General features: G+C 45.5%; 1 protein-coding gene across 1 annotated transcript in view; it reads right to left on the bottom strand.

Annotated features, from left to right (window-relative positions):
• VPS13A (vacuolar protein sorting 13 homolog A) overlaps nucleotides 1-19,303 on the bottom strand; it is a 192,671-nt gene extending 173,368 nt beyond the window's left edge. Inside the window, exon 1 of the mRNA XM_068236705.1 lies at nucleotides 19,071-19,303. Within this exon, the coding sequence (XP_068092806.1) occupies nucleotides 19,071-19,170 (100 nt within the window). The 5' untranslated portion in view covers nucleotides 19,171-19,303. The remainder of the gene's footprint in view (nucleotides 1-19,070) is intronic.
• Between the last annotated feature and the right edge of the window lie 6,800 nt (nucleotides 19,304-26,103).

Genomic DNA, 26,103 nt, shown 5'->3' with positions numbered 1-26,103 from the left:
AAGACTAGCTGCATGCTTGTTTCTGGTTTTAATCAGATACTACTGCAGAGAAATAGACCAGCAGGTCTGCCAGGCAACTGGTATTGATTAAAAGGAAATAAACATGACAGCCTCCATATACCTCTCTCTTCAGTTCCCCTTTAAGCACCTAAAGTGAAAGCTGAAGGAGTAAGCAGGATTGATAAAGTACACAAGCCTCATTTCCTCGGCATGTGGCTTTGCCATACTGCTCACACAGCAGTGACAAATATAACAAAACGTGGGATGGGATCTCATCTCTGAAGGCGTTTCGGCCTTTTTTCAAGTGCAGGTGATTTTCAAAATCGCCCACAAAACGCTTGTGCAATGATCTCTATGAGAAGGTTCATATCAGCACGTTTCGTCCACTTTGCGCTCCGCAAATCGGTGCCTTACCATTTTTGGGGAGATTTTGGTGTAATGGAAGGTATAGGAAGAGCGCTAAACACTCACAAAATCGCTTTGTGTGGTGATTGCGTTCGCATTTTTAAGAATAAATACATTGTATTTATTCTTTTCCAGGTCAAAGAGTTCACTTACTGACGCCAGGAAGTGAAAAAACGTAATCGCTCTGCAAAAGCGCTTTGCACAAAATTGTACCATGTAGTGGAGTGCCAGGAGGGGGGTGGAGGGCGGGGGAGAGAGAGCAAAAAAATTAGAATCAGAAATTGCTGCCGTCAGCGATTTTGATTTTAGATGTTAACAGAGCCTAACAGAATTGTAAAACACCATTCAGCCCCAATCTACAGCGTTTCCCTACAAGCGAGCAGGCTAGGGAAACTTTACTTATTCCTGCTATGGCTTGCTGTCCAAAATGCACTGCAGTTAGTTTCCTGCAGCACACACCTTGAGCTGTGCATGGCACAGCTATTAGTTCAGGCTGTGGCTTTGTAGCAGCACGGGTGCTGAAGCCAAATCAGAAATGGCTGCGGAAGCCAACAGAAAAAAGCCCTAACTGAAGTCCACAAGGCTTTAGTTCTGCTGGAGTATCACAAGTAAGTCACACCTGTCTAATTTTACTAGCCAGTGAGGGAACAGCATCTGCAATCTGGTATCCATCCATTAGGTTTATCTTTTCTATGTATCCAAATAATCCCATTCTACTGACTTTGCATCCAGGTGGCAGAAGGATAAGCAAATTGCTGCTGTGCATTTTATCTTCTACTGTATCCCATCCCAGCACCATTTGCTTTTCAACGCATACTCCTCAAAGTGGTAGCATGACCGATTTTTTACTCAAAAGCTATAGTCAGGACAGACATTCTCTTTTGGTACAATTATGAAAAACAAAAATTCTATGGTGTCTAAAAACAGATGTTCCAATATTAACTTTGCATTGCCTTAAAGTGTAACTGTCAGAATTACAATGCTGCCCATAATTATTCATACCCCTGGCAAATTCTAACTTAAAGTTACTTTTATTCAACCAGCAAGTATTTTTTTGATGGGAAATTACATGGGTGTCTCCCAAAAAATAAGATGATGTACAAAAGGCATTATTGTGGGGAAAAAAAATTCTCAGTTTTTATTTCAATTTGAGCAAAAAGTGTCTAGTCCAAAATTATTCATACCCTTCCCAAACTGTCACAGTCTGTGGTAAAATCCAAAGTTCTATACCATTCCAAATAGTGCAAGCTGTTCTAAAGCATCCTAATTACCCTGATTAATTGGGAACAGCTGTTTTAATCAATTCAGCAGGTGAAAAACAAGCAGCTCTCTGCAGTTGGTTTGTGGACAGTCATGGCTAAGACAAAGGAGCTCAGGGAGGACTTGCGGCTGCATATTGTGGCTGCTCACAAGTCATGAAAGGGCTACAAGGCCATTTCTAAATGTTTTCCAGTTCCAGTGGCTACAGTGTAAAACAGTCTGAAATGTCCATCAGTAAATAAGTAGGCATGGCTTCTGCAAGCAGGGCAATCACCCACTCCCTCCACTACGAACTGTTATAAATATTTTGGTTAGCCAGCACCACAATGGCAGGAAAAAAAAAACTGCAGAACAGAATCTGCATAAAGTTTATAATCACATTTATTAAATAAGGTAAGTACAAAAGTGAAGTAACCACAGCAATAAGGGATACAGACAGAAATCCCAAAATACCACCACCACCATCTAGCTAACGAAGACAAATACTGTATACATTATGGCCAGAACCCGAAGTCTGGCCACTTCGGGTTCTGGCCGGTCAAAACAAGAAGCGAGCTTCTTACTGCGGCCAATGTGTGAAATTAATTGGATTTCTGTCAACTCCTCGGCTCTGGCTCCTCCCCTGCCCCCCTCCTATTTAGCTCTGGCAGCCAGGGACACACGTGTGCACCCAGAGTCGTTTAGGCAATGTGAGAAATTAATTGGATTCCTGGCAGCTCCTCCACTCTGGCTCCTCCCCCTGCCGCCCTCTTATTTACCTCTGGCAGCCGAGGACACACACGTGCACCCGGAGTCGTTCGTCGCTGCAGAGAAGCAGAGATTTGTGCCATTTGTTCCTGCAGCGGGTGCTGGCAGAAGAAATGTCTGAAGAGTTCCAGCTGTGCTTCCCTTCCGCGACGAACGGGTCTGGGGGGCACACGTGTGTCCTTAGCTGCCAGAGCTAAATAGGAGGGGGGCAGGAAGAGGAGCCAGAGCAGAGGAGCCGCCAGGAATACGATTCATTTCTCACATTGACCGCAGTAAGACGGCCACTTCAAGTTTTGACCAGCCAGAACCCGCAGTGGCCAGACTTCAGGTTCTGGCTGTAACATATATAAGTTATAAAACAGTAAGAAAAACTAGTCCAAATTGGCAAACAAGATTCATAGTCAAAGCACAGTTCAGACAATTACGGATCAGACTAACAGGCAGGAGTGCAATGTACAGGGCATAGAAGGTAAGAGAAACAGGAGAGGCAAGAAATTCTGGCACTTCGTGAGAGCCAGAGCAGACCTTATAAGACTGTGACCACCTGGAAATGATTGACGCAGAAGGATGGTAGCCTCCAATGGGGGAAACTTTGGTGCCACATGCACCCCAATACTATTGTTGGTAGAGCGGCACCCAGTGGGCAATTTTGGCGCCAGATACAGCCAAAGCAGGAGGGGTGGTGGCGATATCAGGGCAAGTTACCGGATGCGAGTCTGTATGTGTAGATTAGTGTTAGAAATAGGTAGGGGTAGGATAGTGTTAGGCTTAGATAACGGTAGAGTAAAGTTAAGAGAAGGTGGGGGGGGGGGGGGGGGGTAGTGTTAGCTGTACATAGCAGTAGGTTGGGTATAAGAGTAGATGGTGGAGTGTTTATGTGAGAGGAAGGTTAGGTGAAACGATAACAGAATATTGTTAAAATTGCCAGTGTTCTATTACCGGAATTCTCCTGCATAAAATGGTATATCAGCAGTATTGCGATTATTTTACCAACTGCTTCAATTTGTTGCCAAATTTCCCCAACATCCTTTTTTTGTATACATTGAGGAATTTACTGATGGAAGAGTCCATACAAGTGGCTCCATACACCTTGTGGAAGGAGACATCTGGATCATTAATAATAAAAAAAAAGGTTAGTGTTAGGCACAGGAGAGGGGGAGGTTAGTGTTAGGCACAGGAGAGGGGGAGGTTAGGGTTAGGCACAGGAGAGGGGGAGGTTAGTGTTAGGCACAGGAGAGGGGGAGGTTAGTGTTAGGCACAGGAGAGGGGGAGGTTAGTGTTAGGCACAGGAGAGGGGGAGGTTAGTGTTAGGCACAGGAGAGGGGGAGGTTAGGGTTAGGCACAGGAGAGGGGGAGGTTAGGGTTAGGCACAGGAGAGGGGGAGGTTAGGGTTAGGCACAGGAGAGGGGGAGGTTAGTGTTAGGCACAGAAGAGAGGGAGGGTGGCGTTAGGCACAGAAAAGGGGAGAATACAGCAAGGCACAGGATACGGAAGGTTAGTGTTACACACAGGAGACGGGGGGTTAGAGCTTAGGCACAGGACAGATGTTAGAATAATCAGTAAGCATGTAGTATTTTTATGTAGGGATCAAAGCAGTTACACTTGGTCAATTAGCTAATACATATGAACCAAAATGCATTCAGAGAAAAAATTCCTGACTTGGCACTTTGAATTCATAAAAAATGGTCAATTGTTAAAGAAAACCTGTAGTATGCCCAAAAAAAAAAAAAAAGTTATATACTTACCCAAGTAGAGGAAAGTCTATAGATGGTTCAGGGCCTTTCCATGTCCACCTCAACCCCACCATCACTGGGTGGGAACCTCCTCTTGATTGCAGCCGTAATAGGCTCATTGTACAAGTGCAGCACACAGCAGCACAAAGCTGCTTGTGCATGGCATGAGCAGTTTCAGCTTACTGTGCAGGCAGGGCATTCCTCACACATGCGCAGTATGGCCCTGGTCTTACACAGAGGGGAGCACTGCCTCTAGTATATCTGACAAGCTCTTGATGGATATATTTAGAGGGGACCCTACGCAGCAACGGTGGGCTCATGGATGGATGGAACTACTTAGGTTAATATGCAAGTCTTTTGGAGGGGGGATGTTATAGGTTCGCTTTAAAGCGGACCTGAACTCAGAACTTCCTCTCTGCTCTAAAAGATACGCAACAGCATAATAACCTATAAAGAAAGGCATTTCTTTGTTACAGCCGATACAAATTCTACATTCAATCTGCACTTTCTACTTTCAAGGAAGCAGACATATTGCTAACATCCTGTGCTTTCAATTTAGCTTATCTGCCGTGGCAGTCAGTGACACGGGGAGAGATCAAATTACAACTTGTGATTAGACAGATAAGGGGGAATTAGGCAGGCTAAACTCTCTAAATACATACAGGGTACATTTATCTATGTTTTCCTTCTGTCCTGTGCAAGCATTCAGGTCCACTTTAAGACAAGGATGTTTCCAAGGCCTAAAGTCATCAGCTACCCTTCAATGTCCTGGAGTGTGTCATATGATACACCAGCACTCACATTACAATCCATCACATACTCACTATTAATGTATTATAACATACCGCTAATAAAAACTGTACCCATAACTTTTATTATGTGCCAAAGCAACAAATAGAATACACAGTAAAATACTCTACATTACTGCAGAACCAATTCCTGGCAGAATAAATATTCAACATACATAGCTTACTGTAATAATATGCTATTACAGTGGAAGCAGCTGCATTTCTTAGCAAAGTATGATCAGGTTACCAGTGCATGTAAAAGGCTGGCCAATAGCACAGTGTTATAATGCTGTAAATAAGCCATACTGATGCCATGAATCAATCCTAAATGTGATGGAGCTGTTAAATGCACTTTGTTTTAGAGGCACTGAGGCAGATTTTTGTAGTTACAGCAAAATGCTTTAAGAATTCTGAGGTTACTCTGAACAACAGCACTACTGTTTTGGAACTTGTCTTGACACATCAGCCACAGCGTTTATTGTGATCATCACTTATCTCTTATACACTGTGTAACAAAATAAAGTGTAGGGCCATATCAGGCCTGATTAGAGATTCAGAAAAGGAAGCTATTATCATCCCTGTTTCAGCCACATCCACTCAATTTTTATGGGCTGCACAGAGACAATGAGCATGCCCTATTGCTAGCCAAAACACACAACCTCCTAACATTTGCACAGGGAACAGCTTGTGGAAGAAGAACAAATTGCAAAACAGAGCAGTTAAAGTCCTAGTTCAGGCATGTGCCTGAGAGGGATTTGGAGGCTGACATTTATTTCTGTTTAACAACTTAAGGACCACGGTGTTAAACCCCCCTAGTGAGCAGCCCATTTTTTTACTTAATAGGCCACTGCAGTTTTAAGACCTCGCTGCAGGGTCACACAACTCAGCACACAAGTGATCCCCCCCCTTTTCTCCCCACCAACAGAGCTCTCTGTTGGTGGGGTCTGATCACTCCCCAGCTGTTTGTTTTTTGTTGTTTTTTTATGAATATTTTTTATTTATCTTGTAATACATTTGCCTATATTTTTAATTATTTTTTTCATTATTATCAAACCTGTCTGTTCTGTCTAATACTCTTAGTCACAGACCTGAACAAGCATGCAGATCAGATGTTCTGACTGCAGTATGACTGGGCTGAGAATTTGGACTATTTTGTTGTTAAACGGAGTCTGAAGCCTTAACAAAAAATGCCCCCCAAAAACAGATACTAACCGAATGAGAGGGAAGGTTCTGGGTCCTAGAGAGCCTCCCGTTCCTCTCCTCATCCACTCGTTCCCCAGCGAGCTCCTCGGCTTCCATATCCGGAAGACGGGCAGCTCCATTCTGCGCACCCACAAGAGGGCGCTTGCGAGGTATGGAGCAGCCCTTCTTCGGGAGCCCGAGAACTCCTTAAGACTTCTGAAGCCCACTAAGAGCAGAAGAGAGCAGTCTACGACCGAGTGGTCAAAGACTGCTAACGGGGAGCCAGCGCAGGATCGACGGGACAAGGAGAGAAACAGGAAGGCTCTATAGGACCCAAAGCCTTTCCTTAGGTAAGTAAGTATCTGTTTGTTTTGATTTATGCTTCAGACTCCCTTTACGGAGCTATCTTTTTGACTGGCTGTTCTTTTGGGAGTACACTGATTGCACTAACTTTAGAACTGTTTTTGATATCAGCTCACTAGTCAGTAATTTTACTTCTCAATGCGGTAACTGCTTTAGTGAATTGACAATTGACAACTTGTTTGGTAAAATCAGCTGTATTCTGCATTACTGAATGTAGCACGCTTAGTGAATTGAGGCCAAAGTATAAAATATATATATATATATATATATATATATATATATATATATATATATATATATATATATATATATATATATATATATATATATATATAGTACTACTATGCATCAGAAGACACGTACATTATACTGACCTGATGCAATTTAGATCTACAACTCCTTGGAATCTTTACCATAACCGCAGCCTAGGTTTATCTATGACACAATCTATATTGTATGGAGTCATCTTTCAATAGGACTATTGACACTGTACTTTATGATGCTTCAAAACAATGATATAGAGTCTGATATGCGTGTCTGGTGTGACAGATCAATATGCATGCTAAAGATTATAACTGGCTTTTAAAATAGGTTATATTTAGTGAGCTAATCAACAAAAACAACAGCGCACAACTACAGTCCTCTTAAAACGATGTTTGCTTTCATTTTCCAGATTGTCGCCCATTCACAAAAGGATACCCAATGCAAATTAATTTGCAGACACAGGGGGAGCAGGCATGTATTTGCAGCAGTCCTCATGCCCACCCCTCCCCTCATTCACCTCCATCCCCCTCCATTACTTTGCAATAGCGCTGGGAATGGAGCAAGGCAAACAAGCCCAAAAAAATCTGGCATACATGATGACAGGCACAGACTGTGTGATGGGTTCACTGTGGATGGGTTAAAAAACAAAAATATTTGGCATAGCCTATTCATTTTAATGTTCTAATAAATATATATCATACACGCTTACAAGGCATGTCACCCGTTGGGGACCAGAATCCGATCTCTCCAACAACACTGCAGGGCTGTGGCTGTACAGATGTGTCGCTAGCCTACAGGTGGGGGGAGGATGACTTGATCAGCACAGGTGTGACGTAACGTGGGAGCTGAGTGATTGGGGAGAACAATGCTTTTGGTCGTCACTTAGCCAAAGCGATGACCAAGAGGTCGAAGGGGGACAGGGGCCATGCGATTGAGAGGCATGCAGGATCTTTCAGGGGCTAGCAGCACACTGTAGGACAGCAGAACTGCAGTGGCCAACCAGATAGACTTTTAGGGACTGGAAGAAGCCCCAGGTAAGTAAAGCTTTACTATTCTCTATCAGCTGGGATGTCCTTTAATGCTGGGAATACACGATGCGTTTTTACGGTCGATTTTCCGTCTGATCAATTTGTTTTTCTGCTCGATTTCCCGCTTAATTCGCTTATCTTTTCTTATCTATTTCCATTCAATTCAATGAAAAATCGATTAGAAAAACAATTGAAAATAAGATCAGACATGTCGGAAATTATCTATCGAACCATCTATCTGCCGAAGAAACGTATGGTGTATTCCCAGCATTAGCAACAATTAGGACTAAAGATTATTTTAACAGGCAAAAGTTAAAATGTATGCAGAGGTTTTAATCCTAGGTGACATTCCTCCTTTACCACTATTACCCTCTCCAACCTCAAACAGCCCTGTCCTTGACACCGCCCTTGTATGGACTTTAACTCAAACATTTGGAATATTCCCCCTTACCAGTACCAATCTGTTTATATACCACCTAAAAAGCCCTCATGCATCGCTCAGCCAAGACGGCCTCGGACCATCTAGTGTGTGTGCAAAGCTTTACTTTATGTAATAAATATTTGTCTTTAAGGGCCTGTACACACTGCTGCGCTTTTCAAATCTCATGCGTTTTTTAATCGCAAGGTCTTTTGAAAAATAATGAAAATCGTGAAGACCTGTACACACAGGTGCGATGCGCTTTTTCTATTCTCATGAACGCATGCGATTTAAAAAATTGCATGCGATTTTGAAAATGCAGCGCAAGCGCAGCAGTGTGTACAGGCCCTTAGGCGGTGGAGTTGCAGTGATGTCAGATATCATGGTAGTAGGAGGTGCAAGATGTAAAGCTATATATGCATGCTAGATTTATATCGCTTGCTTGAAAATATTGTTTGTTAGTTCAACTGAACATCTACTGCAAACACAGGTGCCCCCTTAATGTAAACCTTTAATTCAACAGAATAGATTCTCCTCTTGGTACAAGGGGGACTCCTGCTCATTCTTTTGCCCCTTTGCTGAGCAGCTTGTCTGTATGTTGACTGGGGATAAACATTCACCTGAAGTGATCACAAGATCATTTTGCATTTTGATCACAACATTCAGCATATGATAGCACTGTACTTTAAAATCCTAAGTGAACCTCCAGACTAAAATCTACTCAACAGCACTGAAAAGGCTTGGTGTTTCTTTAACAGTTTCACAGCATCAGAACTTTTCTTACCCAAGCCTCATTTTTTGCTGCAAAGAAGAAATCTGCCAGGGCATTTTTCCCCTGATGCTGTGCAAAGCATGATGGGATTTCTGATGTTGTTCTCCTTCTGCTGTTTTGGCGCAAATTTGTTTTTTTTTTTATTTTGAATTTGAGATTTGAAGCATAGCGCACGCAGCTGGGAGGGGTGATCAGGACACAGGACAGTTGGAACTGTGTCTCATGCGCCGTCACCTCCTTTCAATCAAAAAGATGGCCCCCATGAAATCCCAAACATTTGCCTGTTTTTTTTTAACAGGATGGGTAAGAGATTATATTATCTATCTATTTTAATTAACATAACTCAGTGGTTCCCAACCTTTTCCGGCCCGGGGAACACTTTGACCAAATTTTTCTCCGGGGAACGGCGGGGAGGGGTGGGGGTTTGGGGGGCCGGTGTTTGCGCGACCTAGTGGACAGTGCCATGCGCAGCAGGCTATGGGGGGGGGGGGCTGGGGTGTGGCTGCATAGCTAGCATAGTTGCCCCAGTGTAGGAGGGAGTTTAGTTGCCTCAGTATAGCTAGTATAGTGCCCCAGTATAGCCAGTATAGTGCCCCCAGTATAGCCAGTATAGTGCCCCAGTATAGCCAGAATAGTGCCCCAGTATAGCCAGAATAGTGCCCCAGTATAGCCAGAATAGTGCCCCAGTATAGACAGAATAGTGCCCCAGTATAGACAGAATAGTGCCCCAGTATAGCCAGAATAGTGCCCCAGTATAGCTAGTATAGTGCCCCAGTATAGCTAGTATAGTGCCCCAGTATAGCCAGTATAGTGCCCCAGTATAGCCAGTATAGTGCCCCAGTATAGCCAGTATAGTGCCCCCAGTATAGCCAGTATAGTGCCCCCAGTATAGTGCCCCCAGTATAGCCAGTATAGTGCCCCCAGTATAGCCAGTATAGTGCCCCCAGTATAGCCAGTATAGTGCCCCCAGTATAGCCAGTATAGTGCCCCCAGTATAGCCAGTATAGTGCCCCCAGTATAGCCAGAATAGTGCCCCAGTATAGCCAGAATAGTGCCCCAGTATAGCTAGTATAGTACCCCAGTATAGTGCCCCAGTATAGCCAGTATGGGTAGGTGGTGCCCCCCACCCGCTGTTAAGGTTATTACCTTAACAGCTGCCGCTCTCCCCTCTCCAGCGCATGTGTTTATTCAAGGCAAGCAGCGTATCTCCCGGCTGCTCTGTGATGCGACAGGAAGCAGGGCAGCGGCTTCATGTAGCGGCGATTTGTATCACCGTTACTATGGTAACCGAGCCCTGATTCCTGCGCATCACAGAGCAGCCGGGAGATACGCTGCTTGCCTTAAATAAACACATGCACTGGAGAGGGGAGAGCGGCCGCTGCTAAGGTAATAGCAGCGGCGGCCGCGGGGACGTGCGGGAGGGGGGGGGGGGAAGAGGACGGCACACAAGGCAACATGCCGCAGCACACTGGTTGAAAACCGCTGACATAACTAATGTAACTTAATGACAGTATGTTTGTTTAGGCTGAAGTTCCCCTTTAACCTCCTTGGCGGTAAGCCCGACCTACGTTCGGGCTAGCCACCGGAAAGGATTGCATGGCCCCCGGAGTTTTTTTTTTAATAAAATTAGGTTTTATACGCTTAAGCTAGCAGTTTGCTAGCTAAACATGCTCCCCAAGTCCCTCCGCTCTCCCGTTATACGTACCCCCCAGGGATCCCGCAATGGCGCAGCCACCCAATCAGCTCCAGGCTTCGCTATGGGGAGGATCGGGACTGCGCATGACGTCATGTCCAATCGTCGCCATTGGGGAAGACTGAAGCTACATGGTGAAGCTGCGGCTCTTGCGGGACCGCGGACGGGTAAATATTGCCGGTGGTGAGATCGGGGGGGGGGGGGGGTCACAGTGGTGCCGGGGGGCTTGGGGGCCCCAGTTAGCAAAGCGCTGGCTTAAGCAATTTATCCAAATTTTATTTGAAAAAAAATCCTCCTCCCGCAGCATCGGAAACTGCGTACCGCCAGGGAGGTTAATACTCAAATTCACGAACAGAGAAACTTCCCAAACCTCTGATTTAAAAAAAAAAAAAAAAAAAAAAAAGGGGAGGTCACCTGCAATGCAACTTCTACATTTGTCTCCACTGTGGAGCTAATTAAAAAATAGTGCTATCCTTCTCCAAGCTTACCACATTTTCAGTACAGGCGGCCTGTAGTAGATAGGACTCTTGTCTTGCAGTGCTGGTTCCCAATTCAAATCTGAGCCTGTACACACTATCTACATGAGCTCCTTTGTCAGACTCTGTGCTGCTCTCCACCACCGCTGAAGCTCTGTGGCCCCCTCCAATGTGTATACATCCCCATCCCTTGTACATGTGCATTGATGATATTATCATGTGCATCATGTCACAAAACAGCCTGGTCTGCTGGGCTGTTCCAGCTAGTACAAACATCATCTGGGAGTAGAGAGCAACTGGGAATAGCTCTTCAGAGACAGCAATTTCTGTGACTGTTAAAGTGGAGAAGAAACAGAGCCCAGAATACAAGCATGCATTTTATAGCATAAACATTACCCTCCTGAACACCAGTGTTCAGTTCTGAATTTGTACATTCACTGTAAATAAAAAATATCCATGGTAAATGTCACTTTCACTGGGTTTCTGTTAATCAAAAAGTTTTCAAATCTGATTAGCCTACTGCAAAGGTTTCCATTGATGCAAGTTCTGGTCCAAACTAATTAGGTACGAAATAAGGAGACAGTACTCAGTAAGCTGTATGCAGCAAGAAGTTGCATTGGAGCTCAGTGGACACACAACATGTTTAGGGCGAAGACCTTCCTCAGGTGTACCACCTACAGTCCAAACAGATAATAAATACCCACCCGTTTACCTGTTTAGACTGTGGATAGTACACCTGAGGAAGGGTTCCGTCCAAAACATGTTGTGTGTCCACTGAACTCCAATACAGCTTGTTGCTGCATGCAGCTTACTTACTGCCGTGTCCTTATTTCGTACTTTGTGCATTGGATACATGGGAGGTGTACTTGATGGATGCTTGGCACTGGCTAGCCGGGAAGTCACAAGAGGTCATCCTATTGTTGCACTGAAATTTCAACCTGATTGAGCATGATGGATATTTTCTCATCCCTACTAAGGACCTGATGACTGCCTTAACTATGCCGTTTTGATCCTTTTATTCCTGACAGGGCGTACACTTCAATGGTCCTGCCACACACTCCCGCTGCTCCTGTTAGTCTCTACCTGCTGCAGGTGTCTTTTCCTACTGTCGGTATGACAGCAGAGCTGCGTGAGCCGGTCAGAAGCAATTTGTTTGGCACCTGACCCTGTCATCACTGTAAGCAAATCCCATTGGCTTACATTGATGGACAGGGTTAAGAGCTAATGAAAGCAGCTCCTGACCGGCTCACACAGCTCTGCTGCCACAGCGATGGCATAGAGAGGGGCCTGCGGTGATGGGAGAGCGGCGAGTATGTGTGGCAATTTGTCGGGAGGCGCGGTTCTTTGGTACCAGCAGTCTCTGGTCCTTAAGGGGGCAGAGACTGCTGGTACGGAAGTAGTTAAACTAATCCTTCTTTAGAAGACCCACACGTTCTTTGAGCAGAGCGTGGAGGGAGTATGTCAAGGACTGAGGCTCTGTTCCCACTTGCGCTGAGAACTGAAATGTTTTGTCCGTTCTCTATTCATCGCAAAACTGACAGTGACAGGCTCCTATTTTATAAATAGGAGCTGTTCACACTTGTCGGTCTGCAATGGATCCCTGGGATTTGTTGCAGCAAGCAAGCTCCACTTGAAGTCTGCGATAATTCAGGTGGGCAGGTGGATGCATTTCATAAGGCGTCTGCCCCAAGCTCCCTCCGTACTACAGCAGACCCTCGGATGGGAAACTACACCAGTGTTCTCCCCAGCCTCTTTTAGCCGGGTGCTCCACCCAGCTAGTTTTGGTGAGCAACTGGCTGTCATCGGCTCACCAGCTCCTATTCTGTAAGCTGAGTTGCACACAGAAGCATCGGCCCTGCATTCTCTTATCTCGCCTCACCTGGCTACTTTTTCATGCCACCCAGCTGAAAGAAATTCAGTTCTCAGATCAGCGGTGAAGGCAGCTTTGGTAAAGTTGTGCAGTAACAGTAAACAGAGATCACTTCCTGTATACCGCCTCTGTTACTGCACAACTTGAGTTGCATTCACTGATGATCTGAGAACTGAATAATGTACAGCAGGGGGGATCCGACTCAGGAGTAGAGGAGGTAAATCAGCGGCGGCAGCAGCAGCAGGGGGAGCGGGGAAGGAGAGGCTACTCTGAAAATCTACTTTTTTTTATACTAGGGGGTAAGGCTATATACTGGGGTGAGGGGTCTTGTTATATACTGGGGGGCGCAGATCTGACTGTATACTAGGGGGATGAGGCTATATACTGGGGTGGGGTGGCCTGGGTATATACTGGGGGGGGGGGGGGGCAGTATAAGCCCTAGCACATATTTTGAAGGAAAAAAATAGTATAAAAGACAGTGTCTTATTTTCGGGGAAACACAGTAATAGCTACCTTAAAGGACAACTGTAATGAAAGGGATGTGGAGGCTGCCATACTTATTTCCTTTTAACTACTTGAAGACTGCCCCAACCGGCGTAAACGCGGCGGCAGCCCCAGGACCGCCTAACGCCAATTGGCGTCAAGTCCTGGGGCTGCAGTTTCACAGGGAACGGCCGCGCGCATGCGCGATCGTTCCCTGCCACTTCACGGAACAGAGGAAAGAAATCCCCTTTGTTTACATGCGTACAGCGCTGCGGTCCGTGGCAGCGCTGTACGAGAGTGGCGATCCCCGGCCTCTGATTGGCCGGGGAGCGCCGTCCTCTCATAGGCTGATGCCTATGAGAGGCGGAACAGGACGAATCGCCGTCCTGTTCCTATTCAGACACCGGAGGGGAGGAGGAAAGGGGAGGGAGGGAAGGAGAGACAGCCTCGTAGAGGCTGTAGAAAAAAAAAAAACAGAGCGATCGGACTCCTCCGGTGGCATGTCCCCTTCGGAGAGTCCGATCGCTGGGCTCCCAAGCTGGGCTGTGCAGGAGGCTGAAATGCCTGCACAGCCCAGTACTACAAAAAAAAATGGCCTGCTGCCAGTGAAGACTAGCTCCCAGTTCTGGTTACTGTGGGGCTTCTAAGGACCGTATTTTATGTTCTATGTTAATTGTTTCAAGTTAAGGTTGTACATATTGTATATTTAGGTTTGACCTTTCCTGGTACATGATGCCTCTGGCTGCCGGAATGCCCGCAAACCAAATCTGTCCCAACTGTACCGCATATGTGCAACTGTTTACTTTGTTACTATTATTATATTACCAAAAATCTATAAAAATATTGAAATAGAAAAAAAATGGCCTGGTCTTTAAGGGGGGGGGGGGGTTGGGGGGTTTAGCACTGTGGTCATCAAGTGGTTAAGCAATACCAATTGCCTGGCAGCCCAGCTGATCTATTTGGCTGCAGTAGTGTCTGAATAAGACCAGAAACAAGCATGCAGCTAATCTTGTCAGATATGACAAATGTCAGTAACACCTGATATGCTGCATGCTTGTTCGGGATCTATGGCTAAAAGTATTACAGGCAGAGAAACAGCAGGATAGCCAGGCAACTGGCATGGTTTAAAAAGAAACAAATATGGCAACCTCCATATCGCTGTTGTCACAGTTGTCCTTTAAAGGGAACCTGTGAGGGAGAAAAAAAAAGGATCAGTAACATAATTACCTTAGTAGAACTAATGCTGGGAATACACAATAAGTTTTTTCAGCAGATTAAGGGCTGGTTCAGACGGACGTTTGGAGGCGTCGCGTTCGTTGGCGTTGCGTTCGTGATGCGTTCAGGCTTTCAGCAGCGTTCGCATTGCGTTCGGATGCGGTCGCGTTTTTTTTTTCCCCTAGGGGGACATTACCCGTCGCGGTTAACCGCCCCTGGAAGCAACATGTAGCTTCCAGGGGCTCCTTGAACGCCAGTGAAAATCGGGACCCGAACGCCGCGTTTGTGCAAACACGCGTAAAAGCTTGGTACAAACGCTCCCATTCACTTGAATGGGAGCGTTTAACGCCAAGCTCCGAACGCTGGCAGTAAGCGCTCTGCAAACGTCCGTCTGAACCAGCCCTTACTGGCCGATCTATTTTCCGATTGATTTCCATTCACTTCTATGAGATAAACAATCAAAATCAGATCAGACCTGTCGGGAATTATCTATGGTGCCATCTATCTGCCCCAAAAACTGTGTATCCCCAGCATAAGCCTCTGGATAACACATACGTCCCCCATTTTCCCTCAACCAAACCAACCCCGAGGTGGAACCCTCTGCACTTATTTGCTGAGAGTTTAATATTTTCTTGTGGTCGTGCGCCTGTCCATGTACGTGCATTCGCGCCCAAGTTGCTTTATGCTACTGCACAGGCCGTACTTGCGCTCATGCACAGATGGCAGCAGAACTGTGAAAAAGAGTGTCCTGGCAAAGAATGGGGGGTGGATGAGGATCTTAGAAACCTTTACTGAGGCAAGTATTACGATTTTTTCCCCCACAGGTATGCCGTGGTAAGTCCTAAGACATAAAAACAGCTTATTTTATGTGCAACCCCAAAGTCTAGCACTGATCACATCTCTGGCACAGGGGATTGGTCCACATCATTTCCACTATTCTCTATACTAATAATAAAATGAGTGGAATTCAAAGAACTTTTTACTCTCAAACTGGCTGAACTGTAAAATGTAACCGGTATGAGTATGCAGATCATTCTTCTATACGACTATAAACTGCTCTGCAGCATATTGTGGTCTGTTAAGGGGTCCACCAAGCCCCTGAAGCTGTCTAAAACAAAAGACAAACTTAACTGATGTTAAATTGCATAATAAATATAAATGTCATCTGGCAAAGTTATTACTTTAGAAATATCACTGTAAATTCAACAATGGTGCAACATTTTAATAAGTACCGCTAAATTTTTCCCATATGATGATACGCAAGATGGCACTTGAGATGGTAGCCATGGCGACAGGGCCTACCCAGTACCCCCCCCCAATCCATCTACCCACTAACTTTATTGGCCCCCCCACTATCCCCATCCGGTGGATCAATGAGTGTCCCCCAGTCCGCCGACTTTTACACCCCAGCTCTCGGGGGATCAGCTGACACCACATGGGATAGCCAGCTGGCTTTCCTCCACAGGTTCTGGGTGCTCTACGGGCCTTGCGTCTCTGCTGCAGGGATTCTGTCTGCCACCACTGCCCTTATCCGCCTGCTCTCACACTGCTGCTCAGGGGTACCAGGACCCCAGGCTCCACCAGGACAGCTGAGAAACCTGAATCAGTCTGCCGCTACTGCAATCCATCCTCCCAGGTAAGCCAGGCGACCACTCCTCCACCATACTCCACTGGGAGCCCAGGACTACTCCAAGTCGGACCAGCCCCCAGCCATCACTGCAGTCCTGGACCCAACCTCCTGTACTGGACCTACAAGAGTACTGGACCTGCCGCCAGCAAACCACAAGCCCACCGGCTCCAACCTCCTGGATCCACAGCATGGCCCCTGCTCTATAAAGCTGGCCCAAACCAGCCACCAACCTCTTGGACCCACAGCTGCCAGCCCCTACTCCACCACACCGGACAGAAGCACAACCTCTGTCCTTGTACCCACAGCATAGAATGAACCCTGCTCCACCATGCCAGTCTGCAGCATAGCCCCCTGTTCAGCAACCCAGACTTGTCACAAACCTCCTGGACCCACAGCTGCTAAGCCCTGCTCCATCACACTGGCCAGACACACAGTTCCCATACTTGCTCCGGCTCCTAATAGCCCAGACCTGCCACAGCTGCTGTCCGCACTCCAGTGCTTAAAGCAGGATTGTCATCATAAAAATCAAATTTCAACAGCAACTGGTCTGAGTATATTAAGTGATAAAGATGCTAATCCTACTTTCAAAACTGTTTCTGCTGTTGTGGTTTGGAGTTATCTCATACCTTAGGAGCACTGGCCTTTTAATTGCCATTGTTATCAGCTGGCAAAACCAGTTGCATGCAGGGTTTTTTTTTAACTATAATATATTCCTCCTCTTCCCTTTATTTCCCCCTCCTAATGACATAAAACAGTGCACTTCCTAGCATAGACCTCAGTGGGAGTGTCTGAAGACTCTGGGAGAAGGGCAGGTAACGAATACACAATTAGCAAGAGGAGAAAAAAAAGTGAGGGAGGAAATGATGTCAGGATTAGCTTCAAAGGTAACCAAGATGGAAACTATGTAGAATAGGATTCTCTGCTTTTCCTATAAAATCAGCCTCTGGTTCTCCTGCAGTCCACATAGCTCTTAGTCCGTTCCACTCCTGGTCACACACACGTGCTAGTAACACACATGTGCACAGTTGCCTTTAAGGATATGGTCACACTGCAGCACAAATTGGACCATTTTCCACACAGAAATATCAGCATGTTAACTTATGTATAGTATAGGAACCTAAGACGGCAGTGGTGGAAACATTCATACGTATCTGGGGTTTCCTCCAACCCCCATCAGACCTTTGGCTCACCCGCCATCCTCCTGAGCCTCCTCGATCCGCCGCTAGGGTCCTCTGAAGTTTCCCTGGTCCGGGCATACTGCGCATGTGTGGCCAGTACTACTGTGCAGAATGCACCTGATGGCGGCGAATGTGCAGCCAAACTGTGCAGGCCCCAACTGGAGAAACTTCAGAGGAACCTAGTGGCAAACAGACAGCCCGGGAGGGTAACGAGGGAGCCAAAGGCCTGAAGAGAGTTTTAGGAAGTCCCAGGTATGTATTACATTTTCCCGCTTGAAGCCAGAGAACACTGAGAGACCTGACGCACTACATGGGGCTGGAAGAATGAAACAGGTTGTTTTGGAACTCAGTGCCAAAACTGGGCGCCTCTATAGCACAAATGGTATAATACGTGCACTGCACAAGAGTAATTTGGGGTTCTGGCAATGGCTGGACCACATATTACTTCTCCCTTCAAATTGCTACAACTTGGAGGGGGAATAATATTTAACAACGCTGGAAATTTGAGCGCAGCAGGGAGAGCCATCATTCGCCTCACCCTGTGCCCAGCTCACCGGCAGCGTATATACGTACGCTTGAAGAAGCCCCAGGGAAGTAAAAGTCACATTTTAACAAATGTCCGCTGCGCTAGTTGCAGTGGATCCACCAGCGTGACTTTAAAGCTCAGTTCTCTATCATATGGTGGAAACGCATCTGCCCTAGGCTCCAACTGCACCATCGGAGCAGACACTATTTTCTCCGAAACAGGTCACTTTGGTGCACGCATGGAGCTGCGTAGCGCCAGCTATCAGCGGGGCTACAGCTGCAATGCTATAGTTCGCGTCCCACGTATCTGTAATTCGGGTGCCCGCCCATCAATGTTGTGGCTGTAGCGTTAGCCCACCCTCCCTTTTCCATTAGCGGCGTTTGCGATGCTGAATCGCAAAATCGCAAACCGCTAGTGATTTTGAAATCACTACAGTTTGCTTTTTAACATAGGAATCGCGGTAGGTAATTTCCACTACCGCGATTCGTTTTTGACTCAAACGCGATCGCACCGCGGAGCGATCTTTGCCGCGATTTTGCTATGCAGTGCATTGCAATCGCCGGGAAGTTTCCTGCACTTGCGATTCAGCAATCTCTAGCGTTTAGCGCGAACGCTAGCGATTGCTAGTGGAAAAGGGCCCTAGTGGCATTTTGTGGGCTAATAAAGTTAATTAACTTTATTCTGTCCTTTCCTTCAACTTCAATCCAAAGTTCCAACATTCCATCTATGCAAGGCATAATGCAGCCTTTAAAAATTCTCAGCTTGATCCACCTGTCACTGAAGGCAGCAATAGCGTGTTGCTGTATGCAGTGTAATCCCTGGGAGGGTTCCTCCTCCTCCCCCTCTGCCATGCCGATAAACACAGGCTGCACTCATGACAGCACACAGGACACATGCTTTGCATGCTGCAATCAGTGTGACACCCAACCAGCGCTCGGCGGCCGCACCGCCCATACGTAGTGTGCTGTGCCCAACCAGGACACCACAGGGCAACACAGCAGCCTGCAGCTACTATACGGGAGGGACAGCAGTCACTTACCTCCCCATATGCCCAACTTGAGCTGAGAACTGTCCAAATTCACCACATAGTCCCCGAGGAAGCGATTCAGGACGTCCACCACCAGGGACTCAAACACCATAATGTCCTCCTGTTTGCCCGGGTCTCACCCGGCTGTGCCCCGGCTCCTGGGAGCTCTCACACTCCCTCACTAGCAGCCAGGCCCGCCCTGCCTCTAACGCGCAGCTCAGTGCAAGCCTTCCTCTCAGTCCGGCCCATCCCTCCCTGTGCCGTCCTCCTCCCCCTAGCCTGTGTCTCTCCAATCCATGTGTAGTCACTGTCACACAAGCTGCACTGTCACATGGAGGAGGAGGGGAGAATCTGCTCTCTCTCTCATAAGTGTCACTTTGGCTCTGGCATGCTGCTGGTAGCTACCTCGGGCAGGGGAGTGACCCGAATGTATATACAGTATATAGCATATATTATTTATTATTTTTCTCCTCTTGTGTCTCTTACTGAATAATTTTATCTCCTGATTTCCTGGTTTACAGGTTGGTCCAGTTTCTGTTTCGATGTCCTATGATAATGTCTGCAAGGGCTCTATTCTCAAAACCTCTCACAAATTACTTATTTTTCTTCTGATTAATAAAAAAATAACCTTTCAGCACATTTGCAAGTAAAATAATCACTCAAAGTAAGTTGTTCCTGATTAACTTTATTTCATTATTACTTTTTTTTTTCACCTTAATTGTATTGTTTGTTTGTTTTTTAATCCTTGGGAGCTTAAAAATGTAATGCTGAGTACACACCATAAGTTTTTCCTCTCGATATATGGATTCGATAGATTATTTCCGACATGTCGATATTCCTTTCGATCAATTCTGCGCTCGATTTCTCATAGAAGTTAATGGAAAAATACATGAAAAACGAGCGGAAGATAAGAGAATAGAGCGGAAAAAATGATCGGGTGGAAAATCGAGCGGAAAAATGTATCGTGTGTACCCAGCATTACATAGATAAGATGTAAACAGGGAAACAGGTGAAAAAGCTTTGTAAATTATGCATACTATTTTCATCAGATGCAATCTTTTGAGGCAATGATCGAATTGTACAGAAAATTCTATCAATCCAAAATTTGGATTTTACAGTCCTATCTGAAGTAAGAAAATGCCCTAATCAACATGTTTATGGGAACAATCGATAATTACGCTCCAATTACTTTTGATTGTTAAAAGTGCGCAGAAAGATTGCATCTGATAAAAAAATTGTACGTTAATGGGCACCTTCAAACAGAAAGGGAGTTCACAAAATGTGCCCATAAACTTGTCGATTTTTTCAGATTTGATCATTATGATTAAATCTGTCTGAGATCAATGCTGCAAAATACATTGAAACTATCAATCACTACCGACGGAAAGATCTTCCTCAAAACGCGGTGGTTGGGTGTGCAGTGGTAGATTTTGGGACGACAGGCCCCTTTTACATTTGCCTTGCAAGTGTGTGGTGCGCTACTCTGTCTTTTACCACAGGGTAACGCAATGATAATGCAAGACAATGGGGCCTAGCACACTTGCCGGGCCGCGTTGCGTCGGAAGTGCCGGATCAGACACCGCAAAGTCAACAGTGCCTTACCGCCAGACTTCCATGGCGGCAGAAGTAATGTAAGTCAGCACAGACATTTTATGGGCAACACAAAAATTTTAAACATGTCAGTGTGCATGTGCGGACGACGGGAATGTGACCAGGAGGTGAGCGTTACCATCAGACTTCCTTGGCGAACCAGAGGCAGCAGTAATGTGAGTCAATGGGCGACACAGACATTTTAAATATGCTGGTGCCGCGCATGTGCGGAACAATGGGAAGGTGACACAGAGAGGTGTGGGGGGGCGGTGCTATGCATGACCCTATCAGTGCACTCTGCGGCAGGATCATATTTATTAAATTTTGTGTAATGAGATGGAGGCAGAGCATAGCAACGCAACCACACCGGCCAGGTGTAAAACCGGCCTCAACTGTCAGCATTACACTCCTCCTGTGTCCTCTCTCTATCTCTGTCAGGGAGCCTGTATCCTGTAACCTAACGATATGTATGTAATGTGACTTCAGCGAGCATGGAGAGCAGACACAGGAGGAGCGTGTGCACTCTGCGGCCAACACTTTGCGTGAGCCTGGGAGAAAACATTTTAGATATTTTTATTGTAGAACCTTACCACTTTTATGTAATATGAGGGACTATTTTTTTATTATTTAGTCCTTTTTTATAGTCTATTGGCATATATATAGCATAGACAGAATCAAGTTTATTTCGCCAAGCATGACTGGGACATGCCCGGAATTGGGTTCGGCACAAACAGAGAACTCAGCGACAAAAAGGCAACAGCAGCGATACACAAAGGCAACAACACAGACATTAAAAGACAACCATGACAACCAACCCCCAACAGTGGGTGGATGACACACTTACAGATAAAACCCAAAAGAATGCAGTAAATTTTACAGTAACTAGGTGTAGCTTTAAGAAGGGGGAGCAATGGTGGCAGAAAAACCAAAAACACAGTCAGTGGGTGACCTATCACTTCATATCGTTGGTACCATATGATCAGACTACTGGCCTGAAGGGGGGAGCCAGTGAATGGAATTCAAGAGTCTAACGGCAGCAGGGAAAAAGGAGTTCATATGCCTAGCTGTCTTGATGGAAATGGTCTGTAGCCTTCTGCTGGATGGGAGCACATTAAAGAGACTCCGTAACAAAAATTGCATCCTGTTTTTTATCCTACAAGTTCCAAAAGCTATTCTAATGTGTTCTGGCTTACTGCAGCATGTTTTACTATCACCATCTCGGTAATAAATCAACTTATCTTGTCAGACTTGTCAGCCTGTGTCTGGAAGGCTGCCAAGTTCTTCAGTGTTGTGGTTCTGTGATGCATCTCCCCCCTCCAGGCCCCTCTCTGCACACTGCCTGTGTGTTATTTAGGATTAGAGCAGCTTCTCTATTCTCTCTTATCTTTTACAAGCTGGATAAATCCTCCTCTGAGCTGGCTGGGCTTTCACATACTGAGGAATTACATACAGGCAGACCTGTCTGCACTCTGCAGTAAGAAACAGCCTGACACTTCAGTGGAAGATAGCTGCAGGGGGAAAGAAACACACAAATGATCTCTTGAGATTCGTGTAGGGTCGAGTGAACGTCAAGTGCCTCCAGGTTGTTCTGGAGGATGCGAGGGCAGATTGTATTAAACGCCGAACTGAAGTCGAGTAGGAGAATTCGGGCGTATGAGCCAGGTTTATCCATGTGACCACTGAAGAGCTCAAGGCAGATGTTGATGGCATCGTCTGTGCACCTGTTTGCTCTGTACGCGAACTGGTACGGGTCCAGTCGGGGTAGCGTGGAGTTCATATAGCGTGGAGACAATATCTTATATCAGGATGGGACTTCATGCTGCTGAAACAGACAATGGCTATTTTGAAAACTGACATGTCTAAATGTATTTTATAGATATGATAGAATCCTTCAACATCTCCACCTATCTGTTTGTCTCTGCTGAGGAATAAAGTCAGTTTTTATGAGCCTAGCGTTATTTAGTTTTCCACTATAATACAATGCAGTCTGGGATATATTGTTCCTCCTACTTAGGTGTCACTCCTGACCACGGTTGTAACTTCAAATCATGGGGCCTCCCAGGAAAACTTGGATGGCTTTGACTGACCTGCAAGAAATTTGGGGGGGACTGAGGAGGCACCTGAACAAATATTGGTGTTGTAATCAGAGAGCACTTGACAAAATATGGGGGCAGAGTTAATGAGGGACAGCACCTGAAATATGTGGCCTAAAAGTCTGCCCTATGAAATGTGGAAAGGAAGGAGTTACACAATGAAATGTGTGAAAAGGATGAGGAAGACATAGTGAAATGTAGAGGGTAGAAGAGCATATGTAGCATAGTAGATCACACTTTCATCTTGCTGTGGGGTGGAGTCAAAAGTTCCTTGGCCAGGAAAGTGTCTGCATGTATTTTCTATGTTTTCCCCATGTTTGCATAGGTTTCCTCCATGGACTCCAGTTTCCTCACGTGTCCAAAAAAACAGGCTGGTAAGTTAATTGGTCCCCCATCCCCTTCAAAATAGTAGAGCTATGGTATTGATTAAAGGACAACTGAAGTGAGAGGGATATGGAGGCTGTCATATTTATTTCCATTTAAGCAATACCAGTTGCCTGGCTGTCCTGCTGATCCTCTGTCTCTAATACTTTTAGCCATAGACCCTGAACAACCAGGCAGCAGAGCAGCTGTTTCTGACATTATTGTCAGATCTGACAAGATGAGCTGCATGCTTGTTTCTGGGGCTATTCAGACACTACTGCAGCCAAATAGATCAGTAAGATGCCAGGCAACTGGTATTGTTTAAAAGGAAATAAATATGGCAGCCTCCATAAACTGCTCACTTCAGTTGACCTTTAAATTTAGAGCTCTCTTTAGGACAGTTGGTGACATGACGATGTACAGCATATACAGTAAAGTGATGTGGACAGCGCCACCATCGGAAATTCCAGGGACATATACTGGACACACCTCCTGGGCCCCCTCACGCTCCACTGCGCTGCTCCCACTCAACAGCAACTTATAGATAGTACTGGTAACCAGGAGACTATTTTAAGGTAATGACCAGTAGATTCATGCGTCAGACAAGTAGTGACAACCAGTATGTGATAAGCAGTAGGTAACAAGTACTGAAAGGTAGTTTACAAATAATGGCAGATTTTATTTTTATTTTTTCATTTGTTTTATTAGTAAGAATAAAACAATGACAGCAACCGAATGTTATGTACACATAGAAAATATCAGTATACCATAAATACCTCTGTTAATATACATACATAGTAATTACAGGACTGTTGCAGGTTTTACCTAAAGCATTTAATAATCAGCAGCAAGCAAATATCATAGTGTACCATAAGTTTATGCAGTCAACAATATATAATTAACCAACATGTGAATTGACCAGAGTAGTCTAAAGGTGGCCACTAACTGTCCAATTTCTAGCGAGAAATCTTTCGAGCGATCAGAAATTCTGATCGGACGAAAAATCGTTCACTACACCATCAACTAACCAATCTTTGCTTCCTATCTATCACGATCACCAAGAAAATCCAAATTTTCGTTCGACGAAAATTCATTCGGGTGACATTTTTTTCACTCCCTTATAATCGATTGTGTCCACCAATGGAGATTATTTACAACCAATCCGATCAGAATTTCTGATCGCTCAAACGATTTTTCGCTAGAAATTGGACTGTTAGTGGCCAGCTTAAGATAGCAGCAATATAACAGTAGTCCTGAGCAACAAGCTCATGAAAAAAGTAAATCAGTACTGTACATGTGGACTATGATTCAAGACACCCTACACAGTATTTTGGAGTCTAACAACTTCTGCCACATTTTAGTGAATTTTGCAAGACATTTCCAATGTGTACAGTATATAGTACCTTCACAAACTGAATTATCTCAAGCAGCAGGGTACGCCAATGAGACAGTAATGGTCCCTAAGAGAAGAACCAATTCAGGATTAACTAGTAAAATGGCCCGCCCATTGAGAAACAGGCGGTAGGCCACAGCCGCTATAACACAACCCCCCGCCCCCCCCGAAACGCACGCATAAACACATCCTGCTTGCCCTTCTCCCACCGCTGTCTGCAGTATATGCACATAGGCAGATGTTGCTTGCTTGGCAGTTGGAAAAAGCTGTTATTTCCCACAATGCAAAGAGGTTCACAGCAAACTGTCAGGTCAGGAGGCATGGACACCACAGGAGGACACATAGACACAGGGGTTTAATTATATAGGATGGCAGATTGTGAAAAACTACTAGAAACAAGTAGTGAGTGGCGAGCAATGGCAGCTAGTGAGTGCTGAGTACTGACATATATAGCGGATGATGAAAAGTGACAGCTAGCAGGTGATTAACAATAGTAGATAGCAGATGATAAGTTACAACTAATGCATGATGAGAAGTCACCACTAGTGGGTGACCAGTAGTGGCAGATAGTGGATGATGAGTAGTGGCAAATAGCATTTGATAAGCAGTGACAGATACACCCAGCGAATGATGAATAGTGACATAGCGGATGGGCAGTAGTGATGCATAGCGAATGGTGAGCAGTGGTACATAGCAGATGATGAGTTGTATTACATAGTGGATGGGGAGTAGTAGTCCATAGAGGAATGACAAGTAAGTGATACATAGCAGATGATGAGTAGCTATACATAGCGGATGGCAAGCAGTAGAACATTGCGGATTGCAAATAGTGGTAAATAGTGGATGGCGCATAGAGATACATAGCAGATGGCTAGTAGTGGTACATAGCGGATGGTAAGTAGTGGTGGATAGTGAGCAGTGGTACATAACGGATGGCGGGAGTGGGTTTTTCTGGTCAAGCCCCCATGGCTTAAAGTGGATCCGAGATAAAAAAAAAGTAACTATATAGCAAGTAACTTGTCCATATATCTTATCTAAAGTTTAGATGGTTTACACAGTAAATCTAGCTGCAAACAGCTTCAACAGTATATGATTATTTCTTCCTGTGATCAAGTGAGAGCAGCCATATTCTGCTTGTCATCATTACACAGTCAAGCTGCTCTGCATCCCCACCCCTCAGCCTGTGAAAGCTCCACTACCCTTTCCTCCTCTCTCCTCCCCTCTCCGCCCCCTTGCCTCTGAAATCTCGTGCATGCTTTAGCAAAAGCCTCCTCCTCCCCAGGCTGAGCTCCTATGAGCACTTGTTGCTTGGGATTTAGAATGCTTAGGTGCTGGAGGAGCTGGGGGCATCAATACATTCATTTACATGCAATTAGGTAATAAATGAAATTAAAAATGCATTTGGGGAAGAATGCCCAATAAACTATATGTAAGGGGCAGAAAAATTAAGGCAGCAAAAGTTTATCTTGGATCCACTTTAAAGGAGCCATGGGATTTCAGCTTTACATGCCAGGCAGTAATTCCCAACTAGGAACTATGCGGCGCTATTACTGTTTGGGCCCGAGACTCTCCACAGGCTCCATACATACCCTGAGGTCGACCTTGG

This window comes from Hyperolius riggenbachi, chromosome 1 (assembly GCF_040937935.1).
Source record: "Hyperolius riggenbachi isolate aHypRig1 chromosome 1, aHypRig1.pri, whole genome shotgun sequence".
Lineage (NCBI taxonomy): Eukaryota > Metazoa > Chordata > Amphibia > Anura > Hyperoliidae > Hyperolius > Hyperolius riggenbachi.
The sequence above is the reverse complement of the archived record's forward strand: the minus strand, read 5'-3'. Positions and strand labels throughout refer to the sequence as shown.